This window comes from Mustela erminea, chromosome 1 (genome assembly GCF_009829155.1).
Source record: "Mustela erminea isolate mMusErm1 chromosome 1, mMusErm1.Pri, whole genome shotgun sequence".
Taxonomy (NCBI): domain Eukaryota; kingdom Metazoa; phylum Chordata; class Mammalia; order Carnivora; family Mustelidae; genus Mustela; species Mustela erminea.
The window spans coordinates 216,127,399-216,141,911 of NC_045614.1; the positions used below are offsets into that span (position 1 = coordinate 216,127,399).

General features: G+C 53.6%; 1 protein-coding gene across 2 annotated transcripts in view; it reads left to right on the plus strand.

Moving 5' to 3' along the window:
• The window catches only part of BACE2 (beta-secretase 2), an 81,307-nt gene that overhangs the window by 24,731 nt on the left and 42,063 nt on the right, over positions 1-14,513 (plus strand). For both annotated transcript variants that reach the window (XM_032355404.1, XM_032355398.1), the window contains exon 2: positions 10,057-10,145. In XM_032355404.1, the coding sequence (XP_032211295.1) occupies positions 10,057-10,145 (89 nt within the window). The remainder of the gene's footprint in view (positions 1-10,056; positions 10,146-14,513) is intronic.

Consider the following 14,513-nt stretch of genomic DNA (forward strand, 5'->3'; position numbering starts at 1 on the left):
GCAGGGACCGAGTGAAAGTCTTGTGGGTAATTGGATGCGAGTCCTGTTCTGCTTGGTGCTGAAAGTTGGTCCTGAACCAAAAGGAGAAACAGTCACACCACCCACTCTGAGAAGCTAAAACCTCCCGGTGTGCCAAGCACTTGTCTGGCCGCGACCCCCATAAGCTCCCCCCTGTGCCCCTCAGAACAGCACTCTTGATCACCCCACCTGACAGGTGGATGGCGGTGATGCCAGCACACAGGGAGGATGTGACATTGGCCTGAGGTTCCATAGCCAGCTGGGAGGGGGACAAGCCAGGGCTCAGATTGGGGTCTAGCAGACCCTGAAGCCACTGTTCCATCCCATGGCTTTGCCTTAGAGAAGGTGCAGCGTGTGTCCTGGGGCCACAGGTAGACAGTGAACTTAAAGCCAGCGTCCTATAAGTGGATGTAGTTGCCAACACGTTTCAGCAGTCCGGGCTCTGGGGTGCCGTAAATCTCCCCCAACTCCTCGCCTTTCTGGTCTTCCTAACAGGGACGGGTTGTCTGGAAAGCTTCAAAACTCAGGGACCACCCCGTGCCGGCATCCCACCACCCCAGGGATGGCTGTTCACCGCCGAGGGAGCAGGAACTCCTGTGTTTGGGGATGCATGACTCTTTGACTCCTAAAACAGTGACCCCCCACATCAACCCTCCTCCTCCCCAGACTTGACTCTCTCCACCTCCACCGCCAGAATTAACGGCCAAGTCCTGAGCATTGTGGACACCTTCCACCGTGCCGTCACTTGTGGCAGCGCTGGCGTCCCCAAAAGGAGCTGAGGGAATCCACGTGGCTCTTGACATGTGTTTCTCCAGGAGGAGCCCCATCGGAATCTTAAAGCACTAGTGTGCATGCTCGGGGGCCTGAATAAATTGCGTGATCAAGCTCCTCTTAGCCAAGTTCTGTTAACATCTGTTTGTGTGAAGTGCAGCCTTTTGAAAGTGATTTTTCCTCTTTCTTTAGAAAACACCCTTAATTGTAGATTGTGGAGAAATGGCGTGCAGCGGTTACTCTTGCTTTCTTCAAACAGACGTGTTTAAGTAAATGAGATTCCTCTCCGGAATTGAAGCGGGAATGAACCTGATTAACAAGATGTTATCCCGTGTTAGGGCTGTGGGTAGACAGCCCTGTAGCTGGGCCAGAGAGCGCCGTTGCTGCCGCGCGGGGCGGGGGGGGGGGGGGGGGGGGGGGCACGTGCCGGCTCCCTCAGCAGATGGGCTGCTAATGTAATTAGGGATCGTTGTGCTCAATGAGCCATTATTTAAATTATCTGCTAATTTTCCTATCTATTAACCTGCTGAAAAAGAGACAGTGATATCTGAGAAATGTCCAGCTGCTAATCACTAACGAGGCGCCTAACTCGTTTCTTCTCTTTAATGCAACCTCTTACCTTATTGCGGAGATAAGCAAATGGCTCTCTGGGAGGGGACGGCCCCGGGCATCCTCAGAAGGCAGAGGAGGGACAGACGTGGGGAGACAGAACAGCAGGGTCCACGTGTCAGTTTCCACCGGCGGCGGGACGGACCAATGATTCAGAGCCCTGCGAGGCTCTCCGCTTTCCTGGCCACACTGGTTTTGTTGCAATTAGGCTCTCTGAGTTGGAGGATATTTGGGGTTTGAGGTGCATGAGGCAAGGTTTGCAGAAGTCCACCTCCCCTAGCTTCTCCCTGGCCTGAGCCACTGGTGGGGGACAAGGTGGGGGGGGGTGCAAGAAGGAGCCTGTTACTGCCAAGGCGGCAGAGTAGGAGGAGGAGCCAGCAGGTGGAGGTCTTTATCCATGAGCGATTGTGTATTTTGGGCGGAGGGCGCTCCCAGGAGCGTTTCTGCCCTGGCATTGCAGGCCTGCCCTGGATGCTGGAGGCTGTTGACTTCAGAGTAACCGGGAGCTGGACTAAGTCCTAGGGCACATGGGAGGGCACCAAAACCTCATCTTGCATCCAACTTTGGTTATCCTTGGGTATTAAAGAGGGATATGTGTGGTTCTTTGGTAGAATAGCCAGGACGTGAGGTTGGCCCGCCCTCGCCATCTCCAGGAGACCTCAGTACTTTGCTCATGTGTATCAGGAGTTTGACCTCTGGAACAGCCTCCCGTTTCTTCCAGATTCTCAGCAGGTGTGCCCTTGTTTCTCCTCCCAGGTGTTGGCTCATGTGTGTCTTTCCCTCTTCGGGTCATGTGAGGAGCAAATGCCTGTTCATTGTAATCATGAATGGGCACCATGGAAAAGAGACCGGAAAATGCGTTTGGCCCTCCGGCACCTTACGAGCTCCTTGAGTATGGTATGCCATTGGGAGAGGTAGGAGTCCAGGAAAGACCCAGACCACCGGAAGCAAAATGAGGAAAAGCAGACCCCACAAAATGTGCCATTTTAAACATGAGTGAGCTGTGTCAGGCAAGGCAGGGCATGAGGATAAAGTCCTGGCCGCCCCCAAGTGCATGCCTAAAGGGAACATCCCGAAGAAACTGCCAGAGTCACAGAACCAGCCCTTGGCCAGAGGTCCCATGGACGTCATGGAGGTCATGTTGGTGGCTGCTGAGGACTGACCTCAGTCTTCTGTCTCCCTCTGAGATCTGCACGTGGATTCAGCACCAAGAGGTATGGCTCGCCCCCTGAGAGCCTATACCGGGGGCGCAGGTAAGGCACCTGACTGCGTTTGCCTCTCACAGGCGCCCTGTGGGAGCACTCCATTGCCCACCTTGTAGGTCAGGGAGCAGCTAGGCACAAGCAGAAGGACTCCGCGCAGATACAGGTCTGTGAGCAGTGGGGTGTGCCTTGATCCCAGGCTCTGTCTCTGCTCAGCAAAGTGGAGAAGCAGCTTTCTGACATGCAGATGGACTGCCTGTTCATGTTCCAAACCTATCCAGCTCCCACCCACTGGTAACAGGTGCAGAAGGGTGCACCAATGGTTATCCTTGTTTCAGGATTAATTTGTAGAGTGGTGTTGTTGCAGGCCTGGGTGGGACTGGGGGCCCTGGAGGGTACTGCTGAAGAGGTCCGCGTCTAAGAGGGAAGCGTTGGCTTTGGGGGTAGTAGGATTTTCACACATCATCTTGTGACTTCTAGAGCCGATGGTCTAAGATCTTTTTTGCCTTCTTGATCTTCTGTGTATAATTTGTAGGTATAAGCACAGACTTGTTTTATACTGCATAAACACATTCCTTTGGCCCAGAATACGCAGATCTGCTACTTAGTGTCCACTCAGTGAAAGTTGGTCTGTCTCCCACTTGTATAGTCCACAACTATTGGTTTATTGAGCACCTACTGTGCCCTGGGCGCTGTCCAAGGTGCTGTGAATGAAGAGTGGAACCACACCAGGGCCTGCCCTCCTGCAGGGCCCCCTTGCTGGGGGGTGTCCCCTGAAAAAGACTGTTGGACTCCATCCAATGTGAAAATGGTGCACCATGGGCTGGGGACACAGAATTCCCAGGAATGATGCATGTTTCCAAGAGCCTGGAGGAAGGAGGTATCTCTATCTGTAGAGGAGATGAGAAGGGAGGGGGCGTATCTGCAGAGGTGATGAGAAGAGGGGCCGTATCGGCAGGAGTGATGAGAAGGGGGCTATACCTGTGGGGGCGATGAGCATTGGGGGGATGGCAGGGAAAAGGAGGAAGGTGGTGTTTCTGAAGCTTCCAGGAGGACTGGTCAGTGTTGGCCGTGTGTACAATCTCCTGAGCAGGCAGAGACCTGCGAGGTCACCGGGGAGCCTCGCCGGCCTGGAGCCTGGACAGAAGCCCACCTGAGCAGACGGAGAGGGGAAAGGGGGTGAGGGATCCAGACACGAGCGAACTCCTGACGCTCGCCTGTCACGGGGCCAAGGGCAGGAGCTCTCGGGAGTGTGTTGGGTTTTTGCTGATTCTGAGAAGCGACCAAAAACTTGTCCCATTAACTCCTGCCTTTCTGGACCTTCCTGGGCCACTCGACCTGGACCACAGGCCGCTCTTGAGGACGGGCCTGTGGACATTTCGGTCCTCCCTGCGGGGTGCCTAGCTCTGCAGGGCCCGTATCTGCTGCTTTCCCTCCGCAGGGCCGTGTGCTGGCCCAGGGTCGGAGCAGCGAAGCCCAGGGGCCCCTGGAACACAGGCCCCAGCTGCTTGTGTCACACGTTGCTGTTTTCTAGAAGAAACAGAGCACGAGTTCCCCCGGCGTAGGGAGGCAAGGGGTCTCGCCCCTCTGGGCAGCCGGCATGTCTGCACCCTGGTAGAAGGCAGGGGCCGTCTTTCTTCAGCACTTCTAAGTCGTTTGCAGTTGTGTTTGGGTGGAGAGAGGTGTTCGGGTGGGGCAAGGTTGAGAGACTGTGCGTGCATCTTCAGTGTCCCTCGAAGGGGCCGAGGGACGTGCTCTGGGGTTAGACCATCATGTGTGTGGACTTGAACCCAAGGAAGCAGGAGGCAATTCTGGAAGTTCAGGATGAAGGATGCTGTGGAGGACCGTGCAGGTGCATGGAGTCAGGCTAAGAAGCGGCCGCACCCGGAGCCTTGGAGGCTCGGTCCTTTCAGAGTGCGTGGGGGGATGTGTATAGGGCCAGGGCATGGAGCTTCTTTCTCTGTGGTTGAGACCCCTTTCTGAGGGGAGGCGTGGCTTAGCCGGAAATCAGCACACTTGGTGGCTGCTTTTAACACCACCCCACGGAAGAAGGTGCTGGCTTGTTTGCTGTGCACCTGAAGTGCAACCCATAGTCTTGACCCTGGACATCTGTCCCTTGCCTGACTTTGGGCTGCCTCATCTCTTGGGATAATTTCTCTCCCCAGATCGGAGGCTCTGGGAAGCACTGGGGTGGCCAGCTTTGCCGAGCCACACCTCTGAACTGAATTTTCTTGCAAGCCGGCTCCTGCTCCTATTAGCTGGGAAAGAGGGTCATACCAAATGCCAGGAGGGTTTGGAGTTGTCTGTGTGTAAGTTCATGCGGTCTGTATTCCTGTGCAACTTTCTCTGCTTTTGTGCCCCCGGCCTCTGCAAAGGGGGCGTTGTGCATCGTGGTAGAGGGAGGAGCGGGGGTGTGTGAAAGCTCTGGGTTCTGAGATGATGCAGAGGCCGTGGGGGGACTGTCTACCCCGAAAGGCCTTGGTCACTGGGGCCATTATGCCAAGGACAGTAGTCTCATGTCCTTGTGACCACACTGTCTTGCACAGGAGCCTCTGGGGCAGATGTGGGATGCCCCAGTGGCCGGCCTTTCTGCACGTGGCTGCTGGGGGCTGGGCACCTGGAGACCCCAGAACACTCAGAGATGGCGCATTCTCCCGACATGGGCAGAAGGATGCTCGTGTTAGCATCTAGAGCTTTGATTGTGACTTTTAATGAGCAACAAGATATTCCTCGCTGTCGTACAGTTGGTGTTTGGTTTGGTTCTGTATTTTCCGGGTGATCGATGTGTCTTGACACATACACTGAGCGACGCTGTCTGCTTTTAAAGGCACAGAATCCTCTGATTGGCCTCATGAAGGAGACCCGTTTCTTTTTCTTCTCCATTGCCTCTGCGCTTTCATCCAAGCAACTTCAGAAAAGTTCATCTTGTCTCCAGGAGCCATTTAAGTCTGGACACAGGGTCCCATGATGAGCTTACGTCCCTTCAGACCTGGGGTCTGCTGTTGGGACAAAAAGTCCTGGTGCCTGACAAGGTGCATTTTGGAACGTCATTCCTGGGATGGGCAAAGGTCCCATCCTTGCCCTTTTACATTGGCTGTTTGTGGTCCTGTGACTTATAAGAAATTTGTATCTGGTCTTGTTCCAGTTCCTGGCGGGGCTCCTGAAACCCCAGGAATTCCCCCCGGGGAGAGGACTGATAAAGGCATCTTCTGTGACACCAAGCCGGCCCCTTTGGACCACACCTGCGTGACTTAATGAGCTGGTTCTGGGAAAACCCACAGGATGGGCCAGTGGGGGGGTGGGGGGGGTAGGGGGGTTGGGATCTGGCCTCTCCGGGAGCCAGAGGTGCTGGAGGCTGAACCGGTTGCCATCAACGATCTCGTGGACTGTTACCTGGCCCGCGCAACTGACCTGCCCATGAAGCTCGTCTGCCCAGCTTGCCTGCTCGGATGGCTGGATGCACAGGATCCCGTCACATCACCGGATCTCTCCCATCAAGCTGGCAGACGTGTAGATGCGCTTAGCGCGCCTCTGCACGTTCCTGAGAAATTCAGATGCAGTCCGAGCCACGTGTGGTTTGGGAGCTCAGGGCTGCTGGGCATCAGCTGTTTGAACAGGGAACCAGATCATTCTGATTCAAGCTGCGTGCTGTCTGAGATACCAGACCTCTCCATAGGCGGTGGGGGGGAGGGTGGTTCTGGCCCCCTTGTGAGTGACTCTGTGTTAGGAAATGCAGACAGAAGACAGAGGTCTCTTCCTAAAGACAAGACGCTTAAAGTGGCTTTTATCATCTCGTTATTTAGTGTGTTTTATTTTTTTTAAAACAAGACTTTATATATTTGAGAGAGTGAGAGAGAGAGCACAAGAGGGGGAGAGTTCAGAGGGAGAAGGAGCTTCCCCACTGAGCAGGGAGCTCGATGCGAGACTCGATCCCAGGATCATGACCTGAGCCTGAGCCTTGGGCACACTCCTAACCCACTGAGCCACCCGGGTGTCTGCTTAGTGCGTTTTGGATCCCGTCAGTCCCCAGATCCGTCTGCTGCTGTTCCTGCAGGTGCCACGGACAGGATCTTCAGTGGCAAGAAGGGCACCCTGGGCGCTCACAGAGTAGGCTCTGGTTTGAGATGTGATGTCACATTTCTTGTGCCCAGAGCTCCAGGGCAGGGGCTCCCAGGACGATTCCCTGCTGTTTCCATGGCCCCCGGCAGGGGAAGGCCCGTGCACCTAGTACAGCAGGGAAGCAGCCGCCAGGCTTGCCGTCGGATGCCCGGCATCCCAGAACCGGGCCTCTGGAGCCCACACACTGCAGGTTCAGGGACACCAACCCTACCTTGTTTATTTTTCCCCAGTCTAGAGTGTCCTCCTAGCAAGGGCGATGTCACCGTCTTTGGTCTTAGCTTTGAGAATTCATTTTGCGGTTCCTCCAGCAGATACCTCACTGTCTGCTCTGGGCCCGGCCCAGACGGAGCAGAGAACAAAAGGGCACAGATCCCGGCCCAAGACCCACACGTTGGCAGATAGGGGCGGCGGGGGACAGGGGGCTCCTGCAGCCTGGGGAGTGGTAGGTGAGTTAAGAGAAGGTGCTTGCAGGAAGGCAGCGTGGGTCAGCCCCAGCCCTGCCATGCCCCCGGCGTGGCCGGGCAGGGCCCCCCTCAGCACCTGATTGCCCCGTCTGTGAAGTGGGGGTCATGGTGGTGCTGTCGTGGGAGTTAAACAGGCTCGTGTCTCTGAAGCCCAGTGAGGAGCCGCTGGCACATTGTACATGCTGTTCGCCATCCGCTGTTATTGCCGGAGGGGAGGGAGGGGGTGCCCGCGGGCTGGGATGCACTCGGACGGGGGCACTGGAGGCAGAGAGCACGGGTACCTTGCAAGGGCCGTCTACATTGCCACAGACCATGCAGTTGCGGGGCACGGGGTGAGGCCCCCCTCCGAGCATCTGCACTGTCCAGGGAACAGCTCCGCGGTCAGCATGGCGAGGCGGAGTAAAGTCGGGGCACCATGGACTGGGCGGTCGAGCCGAGGGAGGGCAGGGGAGTGGCGTGCTCTGGCGTATGCTATTGTAGGGTCATGGTGGCCGATGGGTGGAGTGGACCCAGGGAGGAAGGAGGGACCCCGGCTGGGCAAGGCAGGCGACGGTCATGCCGTGGGCAGAGATGGCGAGAAGTGGGTGGGCGGTGCGTACAGCCTGGAGGAGGGGGCGCCGCACTTTCCTGATGGGCTGGATGTGGGGAGGAGGGAGAGGAGCGCGGACGGTGTCACCAAGCTGTTGGCCCTGAGCCAATGTGGTAGAGCCCCCGCTGGGGGATTGGAACGTCCGCGAACGCAGCAGGTCTGGGGGTGCCGGGAGTTCCATCCTGGACATGGCAGGCTTGAGATGAGTGTTTGTTCCCTGGGGTTACCGTGGTGACAGGCAGACCCGGTGGTCTAACAGCAGAAATGTCCCCTCTCACAGTCCAGAGGCCAGGAGTCTGATGTCAAGGGGGCTGCAGGGCCGAGCTCCCCCTGGGACCCCGGGGAAAGTCCGTCCTTGCGTCTCCTGGTCCTGGTGGTGGCCGCCGGTCTTCAGAGCACCGTGGCCCGCATCTGACTCTGTCACACGGCCTTCTCCTGGTGTGTCTGTGTCTTCTCGTGGTGTTTTCCTCATGAAGGACACCAGTCCGGTTGGATGAGGGGGTCTCACCTTAACTCAATGACATCTGCAAAGACCCCATTTCCAAGTCAAGCCACATTCACAGGTCCCAGGGCGTTAGGATTTTAGTGTGTCTTCTTGGGGGACATGGTTCAACCCTAATGGACAGCTGTTGGACGTCCCAAGTGGAGGTGTTGAGTAGGGAAGGCCTGGAACTCAGGGGCAGCCTGGGCGGGAGACACGGCGTCACAGGCAGGTGGAGGGCCCCGAAAGCCAGGCGACTCCGTGAGGTTGCCGCAGGGCTCGTGTGTGTGGTGCCCAGAGGTGGTTGCGGGGCCAACTGGTGGGAACAGCAGTGAGGCTGAGGTGGGCAGACAGAGACGTTGGAGGAACACTGGCTGTGCCATGTCCTGGAATCCAAGTGAAGACTATATTTCCAGAAGTTTCCAGAAGGACAGAGTGGCTGACCAAGGGACGTCCTGCTGGGTGGGGAGGGGGTGGTCAAGTAAGAGAAGGACTGAAAACACGGACTTCGGCAAAAACTGGGGATTTGACCAGAGTGTTGAGAGAATTCTAGGTAGAAACTTGCCCCCCTGGATTTCCTCATCTACGGCTTTTTAAACTTGATTTCCAGCCCCTGGGATTTTATCTGCCTGTTCCGTGTTTACTTCCGTGAAACGTTTCCTTGTGTGTACCGTGGGGTGTGCATCTGGACTTGGGCTGATGCTGAGCGCTGAACCACCCCCCCAGACGTGGCTTACTGGGTGTGGGAGCGGGGCAACGCTTCACAGACAGTGCGGCCGCTTGGGGTCACTGGTCACAGGGAGCAGCGGGTCAAAGCCACAGGAGGTCCCTGTCCACACTCACTAGAATGACCATCAGGAAAACAGCATGCCACACTGGCGGCAGATATGAAGAAAATGAACCAGAGGAACAAGGGACCCATCGCTTGAGGCAGTGTAACTTGGCATCTCTCCTTTGGTGTATTAAAAATACACTTGCTCTGTGATCCATCAAGTTGGAGCCCTAGGTGTCTACCCAAAAAGAATGGAAACAGACATCCACGGAGTGACGTCTATGGGAACGACCGTTAGAAGCCAGAAGCTGGCCCCTCACCCTGTCCACATTGTTACTCCGATAGACTGTCCAGTCCCTGGCGCTCGATTCAGAAAGTACCTGCTTCTGAGAAACAGGAGGGGTGGCCTGGAAAGGGCACAGGACGTGAGCTTTGGGGGATAATAGAAATGCCTGTCTCTTGCTTTGGGTACCACGTCAGAGCCCACCAGTAGAAAATCTAAGATCTCGCGTTGTTATCGTATGTAAATTTGAAGTCATTAAAACCACGAAGTGACCCATGTGACGGGTGTCCCGGGGGCTGTGTAGCAGTGCTGACGGAATGCCAGCTGCCGGGCTGGAGGAGGCTGGGGGGGCATCCTGGGCAGCGCCCCCCAGCCCACCTCCCCCACCACCATCTGGGCTTCCGTGGAGACTGGAAAGGCAGGGAGACAGAGCTGACCTGCAGCCCAGGGTGGGACCTGGCTCTGCCTCATCGGGAGTGCTAGTGGCTTAAAAAGGAAATCTCCGTTATTTTGCTGGATTGAGCTTCTTGTAAGGCAAAACGGATCCCCCTCCCTGCTGTAAGCTTCTTAACGGACTATGTTCAGATTTTAGTTTCAAAGCAGCTTTAAAAAATATATGTCTAATCAATACAGATCTTTTCCAAGTAATACATTGCTCTTGGTGCTTCGTTTTTGAAAGAATTATTCAACAGTGTTGCCTTATTCAAGTAACCTGATAGTGTCTATTTTTTCCCCTTGCAAATAAAAGCTGCAGATTCTCGTTGACACTGGAAGCAGCAACTTCGCCGTGGCAGGTGCCCCGCACTCTTACATAGACTCCTACTTTGATGCGGAGAGGTGAGTGATGGGGGCGTGGCTGGGCGCGGCCGGGTTTGGGGGGGCACCACACCCATGCTTGAGAATACACTGGACCAGGAGAAGCCAAAGCTCTATCATTTTAAGGGGGGTCTGTGTATATGTGTGTGTATGTGTAGCTGTCTGTGCCTATGGTTGTGTGTACCTGTGTATGTGTAGAGATCTGTGTGGAGGTATATACGATTGTGTGTATATTTGTGTGTGTGTATTTGTGTAGACATCTGTACATAGTTGTGTATTGTGTATATGTGTGTATGTAAATATTTGTATGTATGTGTAGGTATTTGCATGTGTTTGTGGTTGCATATGTGTTTGTGTGTATGAATATATATCTATGTATATGTATAGATATCTGTTTATGTATGGTTGTGTCTGTATTTGTGTAGATATTTACATTTGTGTATATGGTTGTGTATATATTTGTGTGTATGCATATATGTATGGTTGTGTGTCTGTATTTATATAGATATTTACATTTGTGTATATGGTTGTGTGTATATTTGTGTATATGCATATATGATTGTGTATATTTGTAGATATCTGTGTCTGTGTATATGGTTGTATATAAATGTATAGATATCTAATATGTGTATATGGTTGTGTGTATATTCGTGTGTATGTGCATACGGTTGTATATCTCTGTATATATCTGTGTATATGAGTAGATATATGCATATGTGTATCTGGTTATATGTATATTTGTGTGTATGTGTGTATGATTGTGTATATGGGTAGATATCTACATATGTGTATATGGTTGTGTGTATATCCGTGTGTTTGTGTGTATGGTTGTATATCTCTGTAGGTATATGTTTGTACATATGGTAGATATCTGTGTATGTGTATATGGTTGTGTATATTTGTATGTATGTGCGTATGGTTGTATATCTCTTTAAGTATATTGGTATATGGGTAGATATCTGCATATGTGTATATGGTTGTGTGTATATTTGTGTGTCTGTGTAGGCATCTATGTATATGTAGATGCCTGTGCCTGTAGATGATCATGTGTATATTTGCATGTATATCTATATTAGTGTGTATGTGTAGCTAATTTGCATATGTAAATATGATTGTGTGCATATTTCTGTGTGTAGACATCTGTGTATATGTCGATATCTGTATGTGTGGTGGTGTGTCTCTGTGAATGTGTATATGTTTGTGTATATCTGTAGCTGTGTGTGTGTGTGTGTGTGTGTTTTTGTGTTTTTCTGTGACTGGTGGATCTGTCCGGGTGCCTGTGTGTACGAGTTCCTTCCGGGGGAGTCCATGGGAGGATTTTCCTAATAGCTGTGGCGCGTGCTCCTGACCTTTACTTCCTGAAAATTCAGGCCAGCTGGACGTTGTGTGGTTCACCGACCGCAGAGAGCACAGCAGCCTTTCATGGTCATTGAGGCCTCCAGTCGTAAGCGGCGGAGGGCTGGAGTCGGGAAACGGGCATTTGGTGCAAGCGTGGGGCTGTTCTGGGCAGCGGCCTGGGTTCTTCGAAGCTCAGTCGTGGTCAAGGTGTGGTTCATGAAAACCACTTCCATGCGAGGAGGGTTTCTGGTGCCTGGCATCTGTGGCTTGCGTAGTAAGGCCCACGGAGCACTGAGGCGTAGGACCGGGCTCCGGGCCTCTGTTACAGGGCAGGGCTGTGAGGCCACAGTGGAGCCCGGCCAGCGGTCTCTGCGTGCTCTGGGCCTCAGAGAGCCCGAGGTGGGCTCCGGACAGAGCCGCCAGGGCCTCGTGGCAGCATTCGGTTCCCGGAGAGCCCGTGGGGCCAGAGCCACTACCTTCTGGTTGCATGTGTGGATTTCACATCCGTGCTTGTGACCGGAAAGTTGAAACAGATAAAACGAATAAGCCAACAGGTGGCTTGCTGTCCAGGGTCGCCAGCTGTTGCCTGACCCAGAGCGGCCCCAGTACACTCCCTGCTCACTTGCCTCGTCCACAGTCTCTGTTCCAACAAACCCCAGCGAATAACGGCTGGGAAGCTTCTGGAAATAGCGGGCAACTTTCCCAAGGTCGTCTAGCTGGCCCTGTGCAGAAGTGCCCATCTCTCTTTTCCTGGGAATGTGTCTTGGTCTCCCGTTTGGTAGGGCAAGAGGTGTGGTCTCCTGTGCGTGCAGCTGGAGCATGGTGGGAGCAGGTGCGAGACAGGCCTCCTGGGGCCCCCACACCCCCGGCTGCCCCTCCTCCAAGAGCCTGTAGCTTAGCGTATGACTCAGTGTATTGATAACATAGTAATGCCATCGTGGACATTCCGAATGAGCTTCCCGGCCAGGGGTATGTGCAGTGGGAGCAGGGCTATTCCCTGTGTGTGCAGGAGGTAAGGGGCTGCTCTCTGCCCCTCCCCGTCCTGATGGGTGGTCCGCCCATGTCCTCTGCCCCCGACAGTCCCCCGTCCCCAAGCTGCTTGCTCTGGACTACTTCGTCATGGAGCAGAACTTCCAGTTGGTCCTGACCTTGATTTTACTCGTGTAGTACAGGAGGTCCAGGAGGCCAGGAAGCTTCTCCGCATTCTAGCTTCTAGGTCTGCATTCGCAGACCGTCAGCCCCAGAACGCTGTTTTTCGAGCCAGTACTCTGTAATGCCCTGAATGGAAAGCAAAGGCCATACATAGCACTCGGCTCGTACCTAAGTCTAGACGCCCTGCTGTCGCACTGGGGAGAACCAAGAGAACGGTTGTCAGTACCGCGATACGGGCACGCTCTGGGTCGACAGTGGGGGGTCGTGAGTGTCCCCAGGACCTTGCAGCACCCGTTGCAGACTGATACAAGGGGGTCGAAGTAGACTCAGACCCCCCCCCAAGAGCCGCTTGGGTTGGGGACAAGATTTTCCAAATAGATGAAGGATCTTGGTAAAGTTTCCCCCCAATTTAGTTGCATTTCTGGAAAATGCAGTGTGTGTTCAAAGTATGTAAAAAGTGTTACTTTGGTGGCAAAGCAGTCCTAGCCCTACGTCTTTTCCATTGTAGGGCGATGGTCCCCACATGTCTCCAGTGTCCCAACACCTACCGTGGGGCCCAGAGCACACATGCTTGGAGCTCGGCTGTAACTTTAGTGGCTTTTCTTCGTAGTTCTGCCTTTCATCGCGGATCTGCAGACACACGAGACACAGTGAAGCCAAAGTATAGTCATGTTCGGCTCAAGTGTGTGGATTTACCCACGGGATGAGTATTTCCTTCCCATGCGTAAGCAGCATTTCCTTGGCATACACCCTCAGCCAGGGGTTGAGAGGGGCCGAACAGCACTTTGCAGGCCAGTCATGCATTTGCCGTGCAGATGCAGTTACGGAAACATTTGAGGGTGAGTCATAGCATTACAAATGCTGTGTACGATGGCAGTGAAGACGTACAGTATTTGAGGAACTGTAGGCTCCCGGTGTCTTATTTACCTCCTACTCTGTTCATGGTTTGGTTGAACAGTGGTTCACTTTCAGGCTTCAGTAGGACAGGTTTGTTTTTTTTTTTTTCTTTGACTCCCCACTGACTGAACGGGGAGCCCGATATAGGGTTTGATCCGAGGACCCTGAGATTGTGACCTGAGCCAAAATCAAGAGTCGAATGCCCAACCGACTGAGTCACCCAGGCGCTCCAGGACATGTCTTTCTAACTTACCTGCTCAATACTCTGGTTTCTCTTCAGATCGCATAAATCTTTCGCCTTTTACTAACTTACCTGCTCACCTTGCTGGCTGGGTTGGTGGTCAGGTGGCAGTTGTTACTGTTTTTCATGCTTAAACATGCAGCTTGGTTTAATGTGAAAACTCGTGGCTCCCACGATGGTGAAGCCTTCCTTTCTTCTCATTCTGTAAGAGAGCCGAGGGACCTCTGCCAGCTTTCTGAGCACTCAGGGTTCTCTTGGGTGCCCCATGTGTGAGCAAATAGAGAAATAACAGAACCAACCAGCGGGCAGGGGGTGCCCCAGGCTCTGTCACCCAGACATCAGCCCACCTTCTTTGTTCCCAGGTGTTGCTGAAAGGTCTTTAGGGCCGGTAAGATGCCACCCACATTTTGGACCCCTGGCCTTCCTTTTAAGAGAACTATTCTTGCCACAGGCTTGTCAGGTATCTTAACCGAATCAGATGGGAAGCATCGCATTGCTGAGTTTGCGGCAAGTTCTGTCCCATCAGCTGTGTCCCTACAAAGAGGGGTGCTTTGCAGATTAGGTACCTGCTCAGATTTGTGTTAACTTTTTTTCTCTCCCTTTCTCTGTTTTTATATCCCATGCTTCTCACACGCTTCTGTTTGACTCAAATTTATTTATTTATTTAAAAAAAAGATTATTTATTTGAGAGAGAGCATGTGTGTCTGAGCAGGGGGAGGGGCAGAGGGAAAGAGAGAAGTAGACTCCTCACTGAGCAGGGA